Below are 24,163 nucleotides of genomic sequence, written 5' to 3'. Positions count from 1 at the left end.
TTAATTCCCATTGCTAACCCCCATTCCCCTTATTGAAAAGTAGGAAGTAATTTTTAAACTTTGCCCGACTCGCTGATTGTTTAACCAGTTTAATTTTAAAAACGTTTTTAGGACTTTTTGATTGATGATCACGAAGATTTAAATAAATTCACCGAATTGATACAAAACCTGGAAGCAGCTAGACGGCCGTTTCGTCCTATTGTGTTGAACACTCTTGATATCACTGCCGTCCAGTGCTTCCAGGTTTTTCCATGGTTTTCTAGCTTCAATGGACTCATGATTTCAACTATATATAAAATTATTCAATAACAATCATTCATATAATTTAATTGAACTTAGATACATGGCTACAAATGTATAGAACCTATCGATAATATCATATGATCTAATTGGCGTCAAAATAACGATCCACTGAATTTATAACTGACGACATAAACTTTTCTATTCCTAATTCAAATATCGAATATTGCCTACTCTTTTTTAAATCTTCATAACGGATAATTGGATTCAACATAAAAACAAACTGAGTTACACTATCGTGTTCTCTGGTAATTTTCATTTATCCATAATTATCATGATAGGACAAAGGGAACTTGGTTAATAAACATTGTAGGATATTATGTCAGAGAATAATTACGTAATATGTTTCGTGTTTTGTTTGTCTAAAAAGAATCATAACTTTCATTTTTTTTATAAACAAAGATGAATGGTGGCTAGCAGCGGAATCCAGTTTGATGAGCGTTTCGTCCTAGTTGGGACTCGTCAGGTGGATGTACCTGCATCTCAGAGTTGGTTATCAGGACTCAGTAGCTAAGGGCAAAACGTGATGGCTTTTGAAGTGAATGATATTGGGTTCCAGTCTCAGAGTGAATATCGACTCAGATGCAGGTACATCCAGCTGAAGAGTCCCAAATAGGAATAAACGTGTTTCGAACTGGATTCCATTACTACCCACTCTCCATCTTTGCTTATATAGCTTGTGACTTTAGGCAATATTGAGGCAATAAGCATAGGATTCACATATGCCAATAAGAGACTGATCATTTGCAGTCATAAACAACATTAGGAAGATATAAATAAACAACATTAAGTGGATTTTATTTTTTTTTATCCAAATAGAACATAACTTTCAAAATGATCATTATGCAACAAAGTGAAAATGATATTGGTTTTTTGTTAGAATGAGAGGTAATAAAGATTGTTGAGTTTTTGATTGAGATCATGAATCAATCAATGTTAGATCATCATTGAAAAATAAGGAGAACTGGATGGTTGTTTCGTTCTAGTAGGTGGACTCTTCAGCAGAGCATATCCGTGATCTCGCTCACGGAATCCGAACCCAGGACCTGTCGTTCTCACATCTAAACGCTTAACCTGTAGACCATTGAGTTGAAATCCAAAGGTGTTAATGTCTAACTTCAACCAGTCCACGGAATTGTGCAACCGTTCACTGATAATCGTTTGATTGTTAATGGCCTAAATACTCATCATAAAGATAGATAAGGAAATTATCATTGGGAAAGAATAGCTCAGCATGATAAGATAAAATGTTGAAATTGAGATTAAATGTAATCAGGAGAATAATAGAAACAAAACTAAACCAGTTGGGGGTAGAAGGTTTACTGGGAAGATGGAAGGGGAAGCAGATGGCTATACAGGAAGACGAGTATGAAGAAAGAAAAAAAGTTATAAAACATTAAGACTATGGTAGAAGAAGAGGTTGTAGCAATCTCTTTTGAACACACAATCCTAGTTTCACCAGATGTATGGCTATTGCTTTGGCAATGCTGAGAAGATGTAACATAATTTCCTTTGGAAGACTTCTACTTACCTTGTAGATGCAGAATCCGTCTTGACTGAGCGACTTATGTTCACAAGGTGTTCGATCATTGAACTTCTTAATAAACCATTTCCTCCTCTTCTCAGCCACACCGAGTAATATTCTTCAATTGTTTTGGATAAAATACTCATCGAATGACTTATATACGTGGCTCCACGTGAGCAGATAAATTGGTAAATCCATATTGAGTTGGTCAGATGAGATAATTTGTCTTTAAGATCATCAATGAGCAATGATCGGTTGGAGAACACTATTCCTTTTACTAATATACTCTGGAACTTCGATGAACTGCTCATTTGGTGTATATACTGTAACCGGGTGAAAGCGATCATTCATCTTGAATAGTATCTGACACTGTTGTGTAATAATTTATCGAAGTATGATTAGTTTCAATGGAGCTTTCACTGTTCATTTAAAAGTCTGTGTGTTACGTTCTAAGCCCCATCAAATATCACACCAATGAGAACACTGACTTATGTGGCTTTGTCCCTATGTTAAACTATTGATGCTTCAACCATTATGAGGAGCCTAAAGTCAATTGTGAGATTCTAATTGATCCTCTGAGATAGTAGATTCTCACCTAACGCATCCCGTTCAGTCCAGAATGTTATTATCAGCCTCAACTATACGAATCATGTATTTCGAACATACTCAGTTTATATTACAAATAACCTAGACCGTATTACATTATAAAATAGAAAGTAATCATTAAACAAGATCAAGTCAAAAGTGGCTATGAATATGGGATACTGTAACTAACAGATTGGCAATAAGTTAAGAATAATAAGTCGTATAACGGTAATCAATAGGGTCAAATGAAAACTTATAATGAAAGGAATATGAACATCAACTCTGAGATGCAGGTACATCCAGCTGACGAGTCCGAAATAGGACGAAATGCTCGTCAAACTGGATTCTACTGTTAGCCACTATCCATCATTGCTTATCGTATATCATATAGTTACTTAATGGTTTATAAGTAGTTCCCTAAAGTTATCCATAATTTAATCTTCATTGAACACAACACTATGAACATCTAATTCAAATCAGTAGGGGTTTTGTGGAGATTTCAATATTTTCATAGATGAAATCATAAGTCAATTGAAGCTAGACCACCACTGGGTTAAGTGCTCTAGCATGAGACTGGTAGGTTCTGGGTTCAAATCTCGTGAGGTAGAATCATGGATGAGCACTGCTCAAGAGTCCCACAATAGAACGAAACGACCGTCCAGTCCTTCCAGATCTTCCATGGTGGTCTTATTAATCTCAGTTGTAAGATCATTCATTGTCCAACAGTTTGTTACATTTTGAAAATAAGGAAAGTTTGTTTTTTTTGTTACATTTCAAATAATAAAAGGTAAAATTCATGATTATTCTAGTAAATTCGATTACTTTTTCCTTGGTTATTTAAATCTACCCCATCGAAGTTAAGTACCGAAATTAATCAATTTCTTTTTGGTATATATGAATCTTGTATGGATTACCTTGATGTTACCTTTAGTCACAGGTATTATAAGAAGAGATGGATAGTAGCTAGTAGTGGAATTCAGTAAGCACGTTTCGCTTCATTTGTGACTCATCAACTGGAAATATCTGGATTTCAGAGTTGATGTTCATTCCGGGACTCGAACCCAGTACTGTCTGCTTTAAACGTCATCTGATTATCTACTTGTTCCTGTTTACTTAATTGATGAAAATATTCTTTCCAAACACAAACCATAATGGTAATAATGTCAGATTTTGGAATTCAACGGTTGGTTATAGTCAGTAGGGAATTCTGAATGTATATTCCATAATAGTTAGTACTTGTCGTAGAAGTGTGTCTACAATATTGGCAGATATATTGGTTTGTTAGTGAGTTGAATTCAGGTTGCTTGGTACTAAGGTCAGAGAACTTATCACTGAGGTGTTTTATTTCCTTACCCTTGCTCCAATAAACATTTCCTTGAAAAGAAAATGTGATCCTAGAAAGAGTGATGTCTATGATATATATATATATATATATATTTACTTAGATTCCATCGGTCTACTGTAGAAGTGATGATTTCTAAATTACTGATTTACAAGTTGAGTTCATGAGCCGATTAAAGCTAGGACACCATGGAAAACCTGGAAGTACTAGACGACAGTTTTTTACTAGTATAGGACTCCTCAGCAGTGCGTATACATGACCTCACATGTTGGACTAGAACCCAGACCTCCGTCCTCGCGAGCGAACGCCTAAGCTCTAGACCACTGAACTTACCGGCATCCAACGGTGTTAATGTCTAACTTCAATATATAATTCAATGTGTTAGTTATACACACATTGAAATTTAACAGAACCACTAATATTTCAGTTGTATATATCTTTGTAGTGACAAGCTCTTTTGTCATGTTACAACGAACTAACTTTGAAACAGAGTCTTTAAGTTTTGCTAAATGGAAGTGTGATTACGATGGAGTTTTGTTCTCTGGACTGGATAGTTTGTGGAAGTTTATGCTGATGATGTCATTCAGAGGAATGATGAATGCTCCATGACTGAATCATCCAGCTCAAAGAACAAAACTCTATCAAAGTCATCCACCTGAGCTACAAATCTTCTCTACAATCTCAGAGTGTGATTATATCCAAAGTGAAAAATTGATCCACCAGAAGATTAAAGGAAATACGTAATAATCATGGTATTTTGAAAATCAATTGACATTTCAGATGTGAATTATGATAGTTCTACTCAATGATCTTACATTCTGGATAGGAAAGACGTTAACAAAATATCATCGAGGATTGTGATCATTTTTATTATTTAACAGTATCATAGTTGCATGGAATAGGTGTTTCTTATGCCCTTGTTTTCAACAGTTTCTGTGACGAAACTTAACGTATTACTCATGTGATTAGGATCATGAACAAATCATTGTTAGATCTCCATTGAAAACCTAGAAACACTGCGTTATCTTCTTATGACCTGTTAATTATTTCGTGATAAGAGCACCTATTACAACACCAACTTACTGACCAAACCAATGATGTATTAACCATTACGAGCAGTCTAGAATCAACTGCGACTTCTTACTGGTCCTAATCCAGCCAGTTCAGTTCAGAACAGAATATCAGCTTCCACTGTATGAATCATGTATTTCAGGTGTAATTGTTTTACATACGAGCAAACACATGCTCTCACACGGCTACGCGTATACAGCCTCAGCCAGGGAAGTCCTACTCACTGCCTTTTCACAGTGGCGGGGGTGTCGGTTACAATATTGAGAGGACGAAAAGCGAATGTCCGATGCTTTAACCGGGCTGATGGACACTATAAGTCCATCTAGGGGAGTTGGAAAACCCTGATTCCAAACCAATGGTGCTAATGAGTTCCAGTATCCTGAGGGAACAAACGGCCTATGAACCAATCGTTAGTCATCGGCTACCATTGAACTGTATCTCCTCACGCTGACCCACTGTCTTGTGAGTCAAACCTTAAGGTTACAGGCTCAGGGTGTGGCCCCCTTAGAAAACCACCAACTTCGGTCTGGGTACCCTGGAGTTAAACATTTTCATAATGATCTCTTCACATCATTTTTATCCATGTTTTTCTTTTCTTTCTTTTTTTGTTTTTTCTCTTTATACAGCTTCCTATAATATCATAACTGGTAGTTAAAATGAATGAACAAAGAAAGAAATCGAAACCTTCGACAACACTATGGTTATGTTCAATGAATGTCTAGTTAGCTGAATATAAAGGAAAATAGACAATAGAATGTATTCAATACAATCAAATTCCTTTTTTTCTATCTCAATTACATATACTACTATTATGACTACTCATAAACTACTCATAAACTAAGCAATGTATGCTAATGCATTTTGTTTGGACTAAATCTATACCTTAATGCTTAGTTAGCTAATACAATTTTTTTAAAATGCTTATCATGTTATAAACATTGAATCAGTCGATTATATTACATTTAAGTAATATATATTCATCCGTTGTATTATGTCATCACTATTGCCTTCTGCTTTATCCTCATCATCCTCATCCTCATCCTCATCACCATCATCATCATGGTCATTATCTTCATCCATCATTCATCTATAGTCGTCGACCACATCTCCTTCATTCAATGGTGCACCATGATCAGCATTTTGTATTCCAGCCTCTCAACCCCCTCTCTCACTCCCGCTCCCCTTTCCTTTTTAATGTATCTTCTTTATTTTATACTTCATCTAATCTACTTGATTGAACAATCTTTCATTATGTCTCTATTACTCTATTGTATTACTCTATACAAGTTGATTATATATATAGTTTGCTTTCAATGCTTTTATACCTGAATATATTGACTGTTCATATGTGATTATATCATCCTATATGTGCTTCAATGAATGAAGTTGACGATTATGTAATCTGACATTTTATGACATAATAGTGAATGTTATGTAATGGATTTTTATTTGTTCTATTCAATATAGACTACTTATGGTTTACATTTGAATAAGTTAGTATCTGAATGGTGACAAAAGGATAGGAGTAAATCAAATTTGAAACGAGATAGATGCTGATATATCTTGGTTTCATGGTTAAGATTTGTACCGTGTGCTAACTAGTGACTAGCTACAAGAGGAAATTCTTGGAATTCTAGTGAGCTAATCCATGTCGGGAAGAGATAGGTATCTATCTCAGACAATAGAAGATAGTCGTGCAATTTCATTAGATTGATGGAAGTTAGACAATAACATGTCTGAATTCCGACACAGTCCTATAGAGGTTAAGCGTTCGTATGTGAGAGTGAAGTTCTTAGAATCAATAAATTTCGTGGATTGGTGAAAGTTAGACACTAACACGGTTGAATTCCGACTCCGTGGTATAAAGGTTAAGCGTTCGTATGTGAGACCGAAGTTCTTGGAATCAAGAGGTTCTACATGTGGGATTGTGGATGCGCACTGTTGAGTAGTCCTATAGTAGGACGAAACGACCCTCCAGCACTTTCAGGTTTTCAGTGATGGTCTAACATTGATAGATTCATGATCTCAATAAAAACTCATCAATCTACACAACCCCATAGCCTACGTTGATTTTTCTGAACGACCCATGATTTCAGTGTATAATATTCCCATACTAAATGGTAAGAGATGATCAATAAGAAACCATGAAATGAAGAATTGGTACAAGTTGTTTTTTGTCAGTAGGAAGTATTTGAATCCACAGACTAATTCAGAATTGCTTAAGCTGTGACTAATCTTGTGAAGAGTATAGAGACTGTAGAGACTGTATTCACTCACTAACTAGTATACATCCTAAGAGATCTAGACCAAACATCAAGTGGGTAAATGAAACATCCTATTTACTATTATCACTTAAAGCTTTTCACTAAGTAATTGATAGGTTTACTTGTTCAATTTGATTAGTTCATATGCCTCTTGAATGAAAGTTTTGACGTTCTCAATAAGGTTTACTCCATTGGTTTGAAATCTATTCTATCTATGGAATTATATACCAAGAAATTTTTCTCTATAATTCAACTGATCAGTTATAGATCTGTCATTCTTCCGGTAGTATTTTAACTTCGATGAAACAAACATTAAATAAAATGAGCAAAGATGGGTAGTGGCTAGCGGTGGAATCTAGGACGCACGTTTCGTTCTATTTGGGACTCGTCAGCCGGATATACCTGCATTTCAGACTTGTTGATGTTCACTCTAGAACCCAGTACCATTCGCTTCAAACGCCATCGCGTTATCCACTTAGCTACCAAGTCCTGATAGCCACTTGTTTGTGCAATGGAGTCAAGTTTAAATTCTATTGATATTACTTGTTTGAATCTTCCTGTTATATCTTGTGGCCGAGTGGATGCCTAGTTAATGTATGACTTGATGAGACCGCCAATGAGGGAGCAGCGAATTATCGATTGGAGCAGTGGCACACGAAACCATACGAGCGGACTAGAGTGCTAACCGGTCCTGCGATCTGCCTAGCCCAGACAGTTAAGTCCAAAAGACCAATAACAGCCTCTGTAGTATGAATCGTTATTCACAAACATACTGGGTTTATATACCAACCAAACAGACCACATTATACCATAAAATAGAAAATAACATTTGTACAATATTAAGCCAAAAGTGGCTGTGAGTAGGGGGAAAGTAATCAATAGACTGATGATAACTCAAGAATCGTATATTAATAGTTCAAAGGTCAATATAAAGCTAATGATAAGAGAAACACGAATATGATTAGGTTAGTTACTTAACAATTATACAATAGGAAATATACATAACACATTGGTCCATAAATAGACCTCAAAAGTTACCATTCACAATTCTCTTCAGGATACAACACTTCCCATTGATGTTTAGGACTTCAATTGATCAGGTTGTTATTGGCATATGTGCAGACTGTGAATATTACCTCGATATAGCCTTAATTCGTAAGTGAATTTGAACTTTACCTCATCGCACAATGAAATTGGCTATCATGACTGAGTAGCTGAGTGAATAACGCGATGACATTTAAACCGAACGGTACTGGGTTCGAGTCCCAGAGTGAACACCAACTCTGAGATGCAGATGAATCCATTCGACGAGTTTGAAATAGGAAGAAACGCGCTTCAAACTGGATTCTATTAATAGCCACTATCCGTCTTTGCTTATAATACTTGTGAATTAAGGCTATATCGTGGCATTACGCACAGTATGAACATATGCCAATAAAAGACCGACCAGTTGCAGTCCTAAACATCAATTGGAAGATTCAAACAAACAATAACAAGTGAAGATAAATAAAATAGTTTGATTAGTATACTATGTTTGTGTAAATAATCTGTCTTATACCTTTAAAGACACCAGAAATAGACTATTCCACTTAGTTTCCATTAGTCAACATATTTTAAGAAGTTCTTTTCAAATCCTTTAATACTTCATCTCATCTTGGTATCATTCTATATGATGATTTTTGGATTTTTCGGAAATATAAGCAAAAGAAAACAGAACTTTCAGTAAATCTCATCAGGAATTTGAAGTTGAACTTGTTGCTCTATTCATTTACCAGTCATCCATGTGTACAGCAATAGGAAACATAACTCCAATGGTACCTTGTTCTAGAGTTTAACTCAATACAATTGATACAAGAATAGGAGGTGAATATAATCAACTAAGAAAATAGAGTAAAATAATCGTACTGATTAGTGATTGGTCATTAGTTCATTTTAGTATTGATTGTTCGAGTCCTATAATGAATATCAACTATGGGATGTAATTATATCCAACTCATGAGTCTTAAGTAGGACGAAACGCACATCCTTGACCTCACTGATGACCATCTTCCATCTCTGCTTATTAGTAAGATTAAGTCATAAAAAGCGATTAATGAATAGATATAAAAGTGGGTGGAAAGGAATAAATAAAGGATGTGTGAGCTTATTTAAATCGTTTATTACTATCATTATCATTCGATCGAAACCGAACTACAGATATTACAAAAATCTCCTGAAACCATAGACTGGGATAACTAACTTGAATCTCTGTGACTCTTACTATAATGTGTAGGAGATAAAATCGAATCTTTTTTCAGGTGAACAGTGAAGTATGGGTAAGTTAGTCAGAATAATTTTTTGAAGCAATATAGGGGAAACCGACTATTGGTTATTAAGAAGCATGGATCGTACTTTATCCCACCAAATTTGATCTTTATAATATCTTTTTAGCTTGCTCAAATTTCCCTTATTATTTATGTAGATATAGAGTGTATTCCTTATGTGGGTTAAACAACAAAATGGCACATCATCTATGAAATTAGTGATAGTTGGAATAGTTCAGACTTCCTTATTTTAGTCCAACGTCTTTTCATAATTGTAATATTTTAGGTTTCATCCTATTGTGGGGCTCCTCAGCAGTGCGCATTCACGATTCCGCCTCACGAGATTCAAACCCAGGACCTATTGGTTTCGCGCACGAATACTTAACATCTAAACCACTGAGCCGGTATCAAACGGTGTTAATGTCTAACTTCAACTTTCCTAATTTCTTTTTCAGTTTGAGTCTGGTTTGATATCTCCCATTACATAACAATAGCATAAAGTAATATTTCGAAGCTCATATCTAGCTTTGTAATAAATTTATTTATTATTGTTTGTTAGAATCTTCCCATCGATATGATAGGACTGCAACTGGTCAGTCACTAATTGGCATATGTGCATACTGTACGGATTGCCTTGATATAGCCTTAATTCACAAGTATTGTAAGCAAAGATGGATAGTGGCCAGCAGCGGAATCTAGTTTGATGCGCGTTTCGTCCTATTTGGGACTCGTCAGCTGCGTGTACCTGCATCTCAGAGTTGATGTTCACTCTGGGAGGAACTCAAACCCAGTACCCTCGCTTCAAACGTCACCCCATTATCCACTCGGCCACTGAGTCCTGATAGCCACTTGCTTTTGCGATGGCGTAAAGTTAAATTCATTTTGTATTGTTTGTTTGAATCTTCCCCATCGATGTGTCCTGGATTCGGCTGCTAGCCACTATTCATCTCTGCTTACCTAGCTTTTTATTAGTTCAACATTATTAAAACATTTATCCAATAATCATTTCACTTTTATCAATTATTTAATTAGTAGTATATTCGTGTTTCATTCAATCAATCAATTAATCAATCCATCAACAAATGAATGACAACATTAAAAGTTATTCTAATGATAATGGAAATAGATTTCAATTAGATTAGATTCCTTCTAATTATAGAATGCATTAAATGATTTATAAGTAGTATATTAAGAATTTTTGGATCCATCCCATTTAGAATCTAATATCTACATTGACTAATATAATCAAACGATAAAAAGGAATTCATTGAGACTCCTCCCCTCCACCCACCTAGTTCCACCTCCCCCACATTCAATCTTAAGTTTCATGCTCCTTTTTATTTACTTCATTCATATACTTGTCAACAGGACACTTTCAAAAAGAGTTCCCCCCTTTTTTTTCTCTTCTTTTGTTTTTCTTTTTTTTATTTAGTTCAACTTGATTTTTTCTTAGAAAAAATTTTTTTAATTAAACAAATTTATGCTTGAGTTATTTTAACAAATTTTTTTTTAAAAAAAAAGAAAAAAAGAGAATAAAATAATAATTCAACATACATTTCAATGATGATAATCATAACAACGACAACAAGTAAAAGATGACTTTTGGCAGAATCATTATTTTTTTGTATTTTCTCTTCAAAAATAAAAAAATGTTTTTTTGTATTTTTTTTCCTTGAAAAAATAAAAAAAAATTTTTGTATTTTTTCTTGTAAAAAACAAAAAAATTATTTTTTTTGATATTTTTTTCTGGAAAAAATAAAAAATATAATTTTTTTTTATTTTATAAAGCTAATTCATTATTGACAATAAAAAATTTTTTGTTTTGTTATTGTTCAATATTCAATTTGTTTGTTTGTATATAATTAAAAAAAAGGAATCTTGTTTATTTATATGAATCTATGGAAAAGTAATCAAAAGTGAGATTTGTGTAAACAAAAGTAAATTATAATGACACTTTTGAAAAGTTAAAATATGATAATCCTAAATATCAATGAGAAGATCTAAGTAAACAAATATTAAATGACTATTAGGAATCATTTGATAAGTGAATGACGAGATGATATTTGAAGTGAATGGTCTTAGGTTCGAATCCCAGAGTGAATATCAACTCTGGTATTTAGGTGCATATAGTTGATGAGTATATAATAGGATAAAATGTGTATCCTGGATTTCACTAGTAGTCACTATGTCTGTTGTGAATTGAGGTAGTATCCAAGCAGTCCGTATAGGATGAACATATGCTAATACGAGACTTATCAATCGTAGTCCTAAATATCGATGAGAAGATTCAAGTGAACAATATCAAGTGAAATTATAAATATGGGACTTTCATTTTTATTAAAAACAATATCATCAGAACCGATTTTACATAGAAGTATGTTTGACCTGTTACCGTTTGATTGATTGATTTCTTTCTTATGGATTGGTAGATTGGATCTAGGTTGATGTGCTTTTTCATTGCTTCTAGAAACTATCTGACGCATTTACATCCTCGGTGATCAATAATTGTAATGTTTCAGCAGTCGAATTTATATCTGTGGCGGTCAAAGTGTATGAATATCAGTGATGATACATTATGTCGCCTCATTTCTAACCTATATTCCCTTATGTATACATCTAAGCTATCAAGTCATACAGATGAGCTCAACCAATCACAGTTTCAGAGGTCTACATAGAAACAAGAAAAAATAAAGACGTACGCAGTACGTACTATCGTTTTCCTGCTAGAGATTTACATTGATTTACATAACCAATAAGCTCAGTGATCATTTCGGTTTCTTGATATTTCATTTGATAGAAATTTACACAGTTGATCATAATCGAGAATTAAAGCTACAATTGATAGTTCAATGATCATTACAATTTGTGTTTCCTAATTATTCAGAATTCAACAGGATCTTGTTATATATTAACTACGCCAGTGGCGCTTCCAGATTTACTGCTGGTTTCAAGACTGGGTGAAAAAGGAGGGTTGAACACAAGGTCAGCAATACCGCAAAAAAGATCTTGCTATAAAAACGCCAACCGGAATAAACAAATCAAACCATTTAAACTCTGCCTTCCTATTTCAAGGAATAATTATGACACCTCATGATGAAAGCTGAGATTCTTAGGAAGTCACGAGATAGATGCCACTCCTAACAACCACAGCAACACTCTTTATAGGTACACGGAACGTCCGTACAACTTGGGAGACCAGGAAAACCAGTCAAATAGCAACGGAAATGAGGAGATAAAAATTGACAGTACTTGGAATCAGCGAAGCTCATTGAACTCAAGCTGGACAGCAAAGTTTAGCTACGGCAGAGATGCTGCTGTACTCCAGTCACGAAGAACAAAACGCTCCACACACTTAGAGAGTCCCTTTAATGCTGTCCAGAGAAGCATGAAATAGACTTACAGGATGGGAATCTCATGTATCCAGGACCATCAAAGGATCCTTCAAAACAAAGAAGAAAAGAATCACAATGAATGTTATCCAATGTTATGCACCCACCAATGATAGCAACGATGATAATACAGTTCAGTTCTATGAGAGGTTTCAATCGATCATTACAAAGTGTTCGGAAAAGGAACTAATCATCCTGATAGGAGATCTAAACGACAAAGTCGAAATGGACAACACAGTTTACGAAGATATCATGGGACAACATGAGCAGACTGGGAGAAAGGAACGAGAATGGAAAGAGACTTGGAAGTTCATATGAACTTAACAAAATGGTTTTAGGCGCCAATATATTCCCACATAAACACATGCACAAAGCTAAATGGGTTTCACCGGACCATACTACACAGAACCAAATCTATCATATTCGCAACACTTAAAAATTCAGAAGATCAATGGAAGTCGTGAGGATCACGAGAGGAGCTGACATAGCTTCAGATCACTACCTGGTTGCTGCCAAAATGAAACTGAAGCTGAAAGAAGCACTGGATAACTGGATATACAGCATTACAAAGGTTCAATACAGCCTTACTTCGACAAACTGTCAAACTTAGCAAATTCAAGATAACTCTCAACAACAGGTTACAAGCCTCACAAGATCTATTGAAATAAAAAGAAACTACCACGAAGGACAACTGGAAAGAGATCAAATAAGCATTAACTTTAATGTGTCAGGAAGTACTGAGTCGCAACAAGCATCAACACCATAAGGAATAGATCTCTATGGAAACCCTGAACGAGATTCGTGAAAGGAAACGCAAGACAGTAAATAACAACAGTCAAACAAGAGCAGAGAAAGTCAAGGCACAAGATGAATAAACAGAAGCAAAAAGGTATATGAAGAAGTGCAATAAAGTCGACAGACAGAAATACGTGGAAGAGATAGCAACGACAGTGGTAGAAACTGCAACAGATGGAAATATCATACAACTTTATTACACAACGAAGAAACTGATAAGGAGGTATAGTAAACCAGAGAAACCGTTCAAGGACAAAGACAGCAAGAAAATCACGGAGATTCGGGAACAGAGGAAAAGATGGGTAGAATACTTCAAGGAACTGCTGAGTAGACCAGCTTCATAGAATCCAACGGACATCAAGGCAGCTACCACAAACCTTCCTATAGATGCTACTCCACCAACAACCGAATAAATCGGGAAGATCATCACAAAAATCAACAACGAGAAAGCAGTTGCACTTGACAATATACGAGCCAAAGTACTGAAATTAGAGATGAAGTCAGACTGGAAAGAAGGATAGCTCGTCATGATATCAAAGAAAGAAGATCTCAGCAAGTGTGGAAACTATAAAGGCATAACACTACTATTGGTATCAGGAAATGTTTTTAACAGAGTATTGCTGAATCGAATGAAAGATTCATTAAACACCCAACTTTGAGATCAACAGGCCGGATTCCGTAAATATGGATCGTGAACAGACCAAATCGTGACAACGCGGATCATCGTTGAACAGTCAATTGAGTGGAACTATTCACTATACATCAACTTCATTGACTATGAGTTAGCGTTCGAGAGTTTGGAGAGGAGAACATTGTGGAATCTTCTTCGACACTATGGAGCGAGTAGCTGAAAAAATCTCCAACACCATCCGGAATTCATGTGAAGAACTACACCGCAATGTCGTGCATGGAGGGCACCTGACAAACACATGCCAAGTGAGGACTAGAGTTAGACATGGCTGGCTACTCTTCTCCTTCTTCTTTCTTCCGGCGGTCTATTGGATTATGCAGACCTCGACATTTGAGAGGAAACACGGAATACAATGGATAGTTCACAATCAATTAGAAGATTTAGACTTCTCACATGACCTGGTCCTTCTATCCCATACACATCAACAAATGGAGGTCAAGATAACCAGTGTTGCTGCAGCCTGTGCATCAGTAGGTCTCAACATACACAAAGGAAACACCAACCCAATCACACTTGATGGAGGTGGGAAGTTTCACATATCTGGGTAATATCATCGATAAACAAGGAGGATCTGATGAAGATATGAATTCAAGGATTGGCGTAGCAGGTGGATTATTCATACAATTGAAAAACATATAAAACTCAAAACGACTGTCAGCCAACATCAAAGTCAGAATTTTCAATAGGAAAAGCAAGAAAGTTCTACTGCACTGAGCTGAAACCAGGAGAATTACTACAATCATCACCATATAGGTACTGGTACTTATAAGCAATTTTCTACACAATATAATTAATGTCCGTTAGTTGAGTATCATCAGAAACAATCTATTGTGGGAGAGAGCAAACTGACACTTAGCTGGAGAGGAAATTAGGAAAAGACGTTGGAGGTGGATTTTTTTCTGGTTAGCGTTTTTTTAGCGAGTTGGTTTTCTACGGGATGAGGTCGCTAACTCCGTGCCCAACCCTCCTCCTTTACCCAGGCTTGAGATCGGCAGTAGCCCTCGGAGGAGCTACAGGCGGTTCTACTGTATGGGGCGGAGACGTGAAGAACTACGAAAGTCATCATCCAGATGATACAAGTGTTTATTAACAGTGGTCTACGCAAGATATTTCGGATCCGTTGGCCAGACACTATCAGCAACATTCTACTGTTGGAGAGAACAAACCAGATTTCAGCGGAAGAAGAAATCAGTAAAAAGCGCTGGAATTGGATAGGACACACATTGAGGAAAGCAGCCAACTGCGTCACAAGGCAAGCCCTCACATGGAATTCTGAAGGCCAAAGGAGAAGAGGAAGACCAAAGAACATATTACACACAGAAATGGAGACAGATATGAGAAGAATGGACAAAAACTGGAGAGAACTAGAAAGGAAGGCCCAAAACAGAGTGGGTTAGAGAATGTTGGTCGGCGGCCTATACTCCATTGGGAGTAATAGGCGTAAGTTGGAAGTAGATAAGACATACTGAGGAAATCATCAAACTGCATCACCAGGTAAGCGCTAACTTGAGATCTCGAAGAGGAATGGAAAATAGGAAGAGCAAAGAACAAACTGCGTCTAGAATTGTAAGCAAACATCAAAATACTGGACAGCACCTGGGAACAACTAAAAAGATTGTTAAAAACAGATCTCAATGGACAATGTTGGTGGGTGGCCTATACTCTTCCACGAGGGGTATGAGACGTAGGTAAGTAAGTAAGTTGTTACATTATATCAATTGTATACATTTATTTTAAAATGATGTTTTAACTAAACATTAGTCTACAATTTGACATTCATCTATTCTATATTACTTATTGTACCTTGATAATGTAACCAAACTTAGTAGAATACCTAGTGATTGTTTGTTTTCTTTTAATTTCATTTCATATGTCAATGGTATCCATTGAGTTGGATACAGTTTTTCATTCCGTTTTCAAGACGTTAGCTTTATGTTTTCAAAGAAATTGTTCAATATTTATTTGCCTCTTCCTTCCGCCCCCCCCTCATCTACTTTGATAATTTCAACTCTATACAGTTAAGATCATGAGTCAATTGAAGCTAGACCATCATGGAAAACCTGAAAGCACTCGACAGTCGTCTCGTTTTAGTGTTAGACTCCTCAGCAGTGCGCATCCACGATCCCAACTCGCGAGATTAGAATCCAGGACCTATCAGTCTCGCGCACGAGCGCACAACCTCTCTAGACCACTGAGCCAACATCCAACGGTGTTAATATTTAACGTGAACTAATCCACGAAATTGAACGACACATCCACCATTTTCTTCAGTAAGTTACTATCTCCCAACAGACCTGGTTGAACTCCACTGGTTACTGCTTCCTACTAGAACTCCAGGAAATACCTCATGGAGCCAGTCAGTAGTGAGCATATGAAGAGTCCCACAATAAAACAAAACGGCAGTCCAGTACTTCCAGGTTTTCCATGGTGGTCTAGCTTCAACTGACTCATGATCTCATAAAATTACTAAAATCTCCACAAAACCCCCTTCTGATAATTTTAACTTTATTCAATCTAGTGCAGTCAAATATGTTTGATGATTAGAACCATGTATGAGAAATCATGTATCCTATGCAGATTGACTCGATATTACCTTAAGTCACAATCATTCTAAATAAAGATGGATAGTGGCTAGTAGTGAAATCCAGTTTGACGAGAGTTTCGTCCAAATGTGCGACTTGTCAGCTGGAGCCCCAGAGTGAACATCAACTCTGCGAGGCAAGTTCATCTTGTTGTATTATTATTATTATTTAAACACATAAATATTGGTACAAGGAAGCACCAGATACATATGCGCCATACAAATCTCATTCGATTTGCTTGAGGGCTGTGATACTGCCCAGGTGCCCGAACTGAAGCAAGTGGTTTTCTTAGAGGACCACACCCGGAGCCTTTGACCTGAATGTCTGATCCACAAGGCAGTGGGGCATCTTAAGGAGATGCAGTGTCATGGTAACCGGTGGCCAACGACTGGTTCATACACCATTTGTTCCCTCAGGATACTGGAGTCTATTTGCACCATTGGTTTGGAATGAGAGTTTTCCAACTTTCCTAGGTGAACTTTCCGTGTCCACTAACCCGGTTAGAGCGCCGGACATTCGCTTTTCGTCCTCTCAATATTGTAAACAACACTCCCGTCACGAGAAGGCAGTGAGTAAGACTTCCCTGACAGAGGCTATATACGCGTGGCCATGTGAGAGCATTTGGAGAGGGAGAGCGGACTCTCCCCACTCTCGGCCGTACTAGGGCATTTGGGGGCATCTTGTTGACGAGTCTAATATTAGCATGTCTGAAATGTATGCATCCCAGATACAAATTGTATTCAACTTTCATTATCTACGTTGTATTAATCTGATTTATCGACGGAATCTATAGGAAGTGAATAGGATCTTCATTCTGTTAGCATCATTATTGTTCTATCATTTTGAAGTCAGATAAGAGCGTAAACAGTAAAGGATATGTTAAAATTAGTTTCATCTTGAAACCATGGAGTTTAGGGACATTCAATAGTGATCTTCATGTAATCAGTGTTTCTTCTAAGGCATTTTCTATCGTTTAGTCCATGAATTCTGATATAATGAACTGTTGTTTGCTAATGAAAAGTAGAACTCAAACCAACCATAGTGGTTTTCATTCTTGATTCTAATTCGAGCGACCATAGTATACCATGAAGTAATTGTCATCTCATAAGATTTGTGTGAGGGTTGTGGTACTGCTCGGGTTCCCAGACCGAAGTAGCTGGTTATCTTAGGGGGCCACATCCGGAGCCTTCGAACTAAAGGTCTGATCCACAAGGCAGTAGAGCAAAGTCAGGAGATACAGTCCCATGGTAGCCGGCGACCAACAATAGTTCATACGCCATTTGTTCCCTTAGGATCCTGTATCCCATATGCACCACTGGTTTAGAATCAGGGTTTTCCAACTCCCCTAGGTGGATTCGCTGTGTCCACCAGCTCGGTTAAACGCCGAACATTCGCTTTTCTTCTTCTCGATTTCGTAAACAACACCATGACCACAAGAAGGCATTCAGTAGGACTTCCCTGGAAGAGGCTGTATACGCGTGGCCATCTGAGAGTATTTCGAGAGGGAGGGTGGCCCTTCCCTACCCCCAGCCGTACCAGGGCATTTGGGGACATCTTACTTACTTACGCCTGTTATCCCTTGTGGAGAAGCATAGGCCACTTACCAGTATTCTGCATTCAATTCTGTCATCAACAATCCTTTCTAGTAGTTTTCAGTTGTTATTAATCTTTTTCAAATCTGCTTCCCATTCTTGATGCAATGTGTTCTTCAACCTTCCTCATTTTTCCTTTCCCTTCAAAATTTCATGTTAGCGCTTGCCTTTTGATGCATTTTAACGATTTCTTCAATGTATGTCCACTCTCTACCTTCATCGCCTTTTCCTAATGTCCTCTTCAGCTGGAAGCTGATTTGTTCTCTCCCACAATAGGCTGTAGGTAAAGGAGGAGGGTTGATCATGAAGGTTAGCAACCCCAACCCTTAGAAAACTTAGAACCTTAGAACACCTATAAACCCTTACATACAGTTGGTAGTAGTAGTTAAGACAAAAATATTAATTCATTTCGACAGGTTATAATGACTTACATTATATAAATAGACATTTGATATTAGACAATAAGTTTAAAGGTAAAAAGTATCATTTCTGTAATCTAGTTTATATGGAACTAGGGTATGTTCATCTTGTTGTGTTAATGAAGTATGGCAACTTGAACTGATGCATCTATATGTATATACATATACCTGGTCTTACGTTGTCACTGAGTAGATTGACTGATTGACACCTTACTTTAATTAGTATCAAATAGGCATATTGTTAACAAGTAGTATGTAAGAATGTATATTCTCTTGAGACTAAGTAAATATATCTATACACTAGTGGGTGAAATGAAGCCAATCATGACACTTTAAATTTATATCAACATTTAATAGTAAGGAGAAGAAATCTTAAGGTGAACTATTCATTATGGATAGACACAATTAGGTATGATGAGATCATAGGTAAGAAAGAACTGTACAACTGCTAGCCACTATCCATCTTTCTTCATAATGCTTGTGAATTAAGGCTATATCGAGGCAATACGCACAGTATGCACATATGCCAATTAAAGACTGGCCAGTTACAGTCCTAACACATCGATGGGAAGATTCGAACAAACAATACTAAATGAATTTAAACTTCACCCCATCGCACAAGCAAGTGGCTATTAGGACTCAGTGGCCGAGTGGATAACGTGATGACGTTTGAAGCGAAAGGTACTGGCTTCGAGTTCCTCCCAGAGTGAACATCAACTCTGAGATGCAGGTACACGCAGCTGACGAGTCCCAAATAGGATGAAACGTGCGTCCTGGATTTCACTGTTATCCAATATCCATATTTGCTTGTAGTGCTTGTGAATTGAGGCTATATCGAGGCCATACGCAAAGTATGTACATATGCCAACTAGGGGCTGATCAGTTGCAGTCCAAAAACATCAATGGGAAGATTTAAATAAACAATACTAAGTGATATTCTTCACTATTCTTATTTCATATTCTGATGAACAATTTCAACTTCTAAATTCACATAGAATTTCTTGCATGTATCTTTCCATTGTTGTTGGTTTAGGACTAAAATTGATCAGTCTCTTGTTGGCAATATATGCATTCTATATGGATTGGCTTGAAATTGCCTTCATTCACAAGCTTGATAAACAAAGATGGATGGAGTGTCGGAGTGGACATCAATTCTGGGATTCAGGTACATCTAGTTGACGTGTTCGAAATAGGACGAAACGCGCATCCTGGGTTTCACTGCAAGCCACAATCCATCCTTGTTTATAATTTCAAGTTGTACTCAAACTATACAAAGATCCAAAGTAATAATAATAAAGTTAGGAAAAGAGTACCTAAAACATCTCTACTATTATCGACGAAAATTTAGAAATCAATTCATTATTTTGTTTTAACAGTTCAATTCCTGAGTCAATATAAGCTAGACCAGAATTGAAAAAGTGAAAACACTGAACGGTCGTTTCGGCCTAGTATGGACTCCTCAGCAGTGCGAATACACGACCCTCCAAGTAAGACTCGAACGTAGGACTTTCGGTCTTTATTCTAATTGCTTAATTATCGAATGTATACCTAACTTAAAGTCTATTCAAGAAGCATCAAGTTTAAAGATCATTTATTTGTAGATTAATAGATCTCGAAAGTAAAGCGTATTTCGGACTCTCCTATTCTAGTGAATCAAAAATCAAAGATTTCGTATTGAATTTACCAATTATTTTACATAGTAAGCTTTCGGTTTAACCTCTTATTATTTATATAAACAATGTGTGGAGCCATTCAAGTGAAATCATAATTTAACATCCCCTTATAACCTACTAACTCCACCTGTTGCTCTTTAGGAGTTACTGATGGTCCCAAGCTCAGGTCAAGGAGAAGGAGTGGGCATGAGCTTAGCGACCTCATCCCGTAGAAAACTAACTCTTTAAAAAAGCTCTAACCGGGAAAAATAATTCAAACCATTTAAAATCGTCCCTCCTAGTTGAAGGAAGAATTATGACGCCTCATGATGAAAGCTGAGATTCTTCAGGAGTCACAAGACTGATGCTCCTTATGACAACCAGAGCAACAATTTTCATAAGTACACGGAACGTCCGGACAACGTGGGAGACCAGAAAGACCGGTGAAATAGCAACGGAAATGAGAAGACACAACTAGACGGTTTTCGGAACCAGCAAAAGCCATTGGACCCAAGCTGGACAGCAGAGATTAGATACGAGAGAGATGCTGCTGTAGTCCGGTCACGAAGGGGAAAATGCTCCACATACTTAGAGAGTCCCTCCAACGCTGTCCAGAGAAGCATGAAATGCACTTATAAGATGGGAATCTCATGGATCAAGAATTATCAAAGCATCATTCAAAACAAAGAAGGGAGGGATCACAATGAATGTTATCCAATGTTATGCACCCATCAATGATAGCAACGATGATAATAAAAATCAGTTCTATGAGAGACTGCAATCAATCATACCTAAGTGCTCAAGAATGGACCTCAGCATCCTGGTGGGATATCTAAACGGTGAAGTCGGATAGGATAACGCAAGATATAAAGATATAATGGGACGAAATGAACTAGTACAAAGGGACCAAAATAGTGAGAGATTTTCAAATATATGTGCATTCAATAAATTGGTTATAGGCGGCGCAATATTTCCACACAAACGCATACAAAAAGCTATATGACTTTCACCGGGCCATACCACAGAGAACCAGATATAACGTATTTGAATCATCGAAAAATTCCGAAGGACAAAGGAAGATGTGAGAACCAGGAGCTGACATAGCTTCAGACCACCACCTAGTTGTGTCCAAGTTGAAACTGAAGCTAAAGAAACACTGGACAACTGGGTGAACAGCATTTCAAAGGTTCAATGCAACCTTCGTACGATATACTAACAAACTTAGAGAATTCAACATAACTCTCAACAAACGGTTCCAAGTGTTCCGAATTCTCTTGGGAGAAGAAGAAACTACTACGAAGTACAACTGGAAAGAGATCAAATAAGCACTAACTTCAATGTTTCAGGAAGTACTGGGTCGCTACAAGCATCAACACCATATGAAATGCATCTCTATGAAACCCTGGACATGATTCATGAAACGAAACACAAGAAGACAGTAATTAACGTCAGCCAAAGAAGAGAAGTGGAAGGCGAAACACAAACCGAGTACAAAGAAGCAAAAAGGTATACGAAGAAGTGCAATGAATTCAACAAACAGAAATACGTAGAAGAGCTAGCAACGACAGTGGAAAAAGCTGCAACAGAAGGAAATATCAAACAACTATATGATACAACGAAGAAACTAGCAGGTAAATTTACTAAACCGAAGAGATCAATAAAGGACAAAGAAGAGAAGTCAGTCCTGGAGATTCAGGAACAGACGAAAAGATGAGTAGAATACTTCGAGGAAGTATTGAGTAGATCAGATTCATTGAATCCACCGGACATCGCAGCAGCACCTACAAACCTTTCTATTTCTGTCATTCCATCAACGACCGAAGAAATAAGGATGGCCATCAGACAAATCAAGAATGAGAAGGCAGCAGGTACTGACAACATGCCAGCCGAAGCTCTGAAGTCGGACATTGAAGTAACTGCAAACATGCTTCACCTTCTATTCAAGAAGATTTGGGAAAAAGAACAAGTGCCAACGGACTGGAAAGAAGGATACCTCATCAAGGTAACAAAGAAAGAAGATCTGAACAAATGTGAGGATTACAGAAGCATCAATCTGTTGTCAGTACCAAGAAAACTTTTCAATGCTTTCAATACTTTGCTACATAGTCTGCATATTGTTATTTGAATATACATACTTACTTACTTGCACCTGTTACTCCCAATGAAGCATAGGCCACCGACCAGCATTCTCCAACCCGCTCTGCCATGAGCCTTCCTTTCTAGTTCTATCCGTCTTTTGTTCATTTTTCTCACATCTTTCTTCGTTTCTCGGCGTAACGCGTTCTTCGGTCTTCCTCATTTCCTTTGGCCTTCAGGATTCCATGTGAGAGCTTGCCTTGGGACGTAGTCGGCTACTTTCCTCAATGTGTGTCCTATTCACTTCCACCGTATTAGAATATCATAAATTATGTAATAAAATGTCATTAATCTTTTTTAAAAAAAGAAGAACATAATGACTAAATTTTATGGCTAAGTTATCATACTGTTATAAAACTTACAAAGATACACATATATTCACTAGTATGAGCATACCTAATATGACTCTATGTGTGTGTGTGCAAATGTGTGTGTGTGACTGTGCGTGTGTAAGTGTATCAGTATTTACTCTCTCTCCCCCCCTCCCAAGATTGCATACATGGAAACAAGAATATTTGAGATTCGAGACTTCAGAAAAACAAAAAAAAATATAGTTTTATTACCATGACTATTGGGTTAATCATAATGTTATATTGTAACAATATGTAATTTGTATACTTTCTTTAAGGAGTCTAACTCTCTAGATGAAGATTTGAATGGAACTTTAGCATGAAATAGTCGCCAGTATATGATGTTCTTCCCTATGACTACATATGCATGTAAGAATAATGTATATATATATATATATTACTTAAGTTGGTCAGAAATAAGTAGTATAAAAAACAGGGAACAAATGTAAAATTGAAAAGTAAAAGTGAATGCAATGGATTTTGAGCAACCGTCCAAAGCATTGTCTTCAATGAGTTACAATCTCACAATGGACCTTGTTGAACTTTACTGGTCACTGCTTCTCATTAGAACTCCAGAAAATACCTCTTGAAGCCACTCACTAGTGAGTATACGATTATTATCAGAAGGGAGTTTTGTGGAGATTTTAGTAATTTTATAGTTGAAATCATTAGTCGATTGAAATTCAACCGGGTCTATTGTGAGATAGTAACTCACTGAAGACATTGGTGGACGGTTGTTCAATTTTGTAGACATCGACACCATTGGATACCAGCAAGTTCAGTGGTCTAAAGAGACTAAGCGCACGCACGTGAGACCGATAGGTCCTGGGTTCGAATCACGCGAGGCGGGATAGCGGATGCACACTGCTGAAGAGTCCCACGTCAGGACGAAACGGCTGTCGAGTGCTTCCAGCTTTTCCATAATGGTCTAGCTTCAATCGATTCATGATCTCAACTATTAAAACTATCAAAAAATGTTTAATGTTTTCATAACATTAGAGGTTAATGATCGTCATGAGAGTGTAACAGTTTGAAGTCTTCACATAAATGTACTACGACAGGTCATGAATTCCTTGAGAGTATTTTACAGGATTTATTATAAACTTTAGTGACTTATCAGAAGGGGGTTTTGTGGAGATTTTTAGTGATTTTATAGTTGAAATCATG

At 36.9% G+C, this 24,163-nt stretch overlaps 1 protein-coding gene across 1 annotated transcript in view; it reads left to right on the top strand.

The window, feature by feature from the left end:
* Positions 1–6,264, top strand: part of Smp_150640 (hypothetical protein) — a 63,164-nt gene extending 56,900 nt beyond the window's left edge. The window contains exon 13 of the mRNA XM_018790668.1: positions 5,450–6,264. Coding sequence (XP_018646065.1) covers positions 5,450–5,478 — 29 coding nt within the window. The 3' untranslated portion in view covers positions 5,479–6,264. The remainder of the gene's footprint in view (positions 1–5,449) is intronic.
* Positions 6,265–24,163: the final 17,899 nt, after the last annotated feature.

The sequence above is a fragment of the Schistosoma mansoni genome (genome assembly GCF_000237925.1).
Source record: "Schistosoma mansoni, WGS project CABG00000000 data, supercontig 0041, strain Puerto Rico, whole genome shotgun sequence".
NCBI classification, from domain to species: domain Eukaryota; kingdom Metazoa; phylum Platyhelminthes; class Trematoda; order Strigeidida; family Schistosomatidae; genus Schistosoma; species Schistosoma mansoni.
The sequence above is the reverse complement of the archived record's forward strand: the minus strand, read 5'-3'. Positions and strand labels throughout refer to the sequence as shown.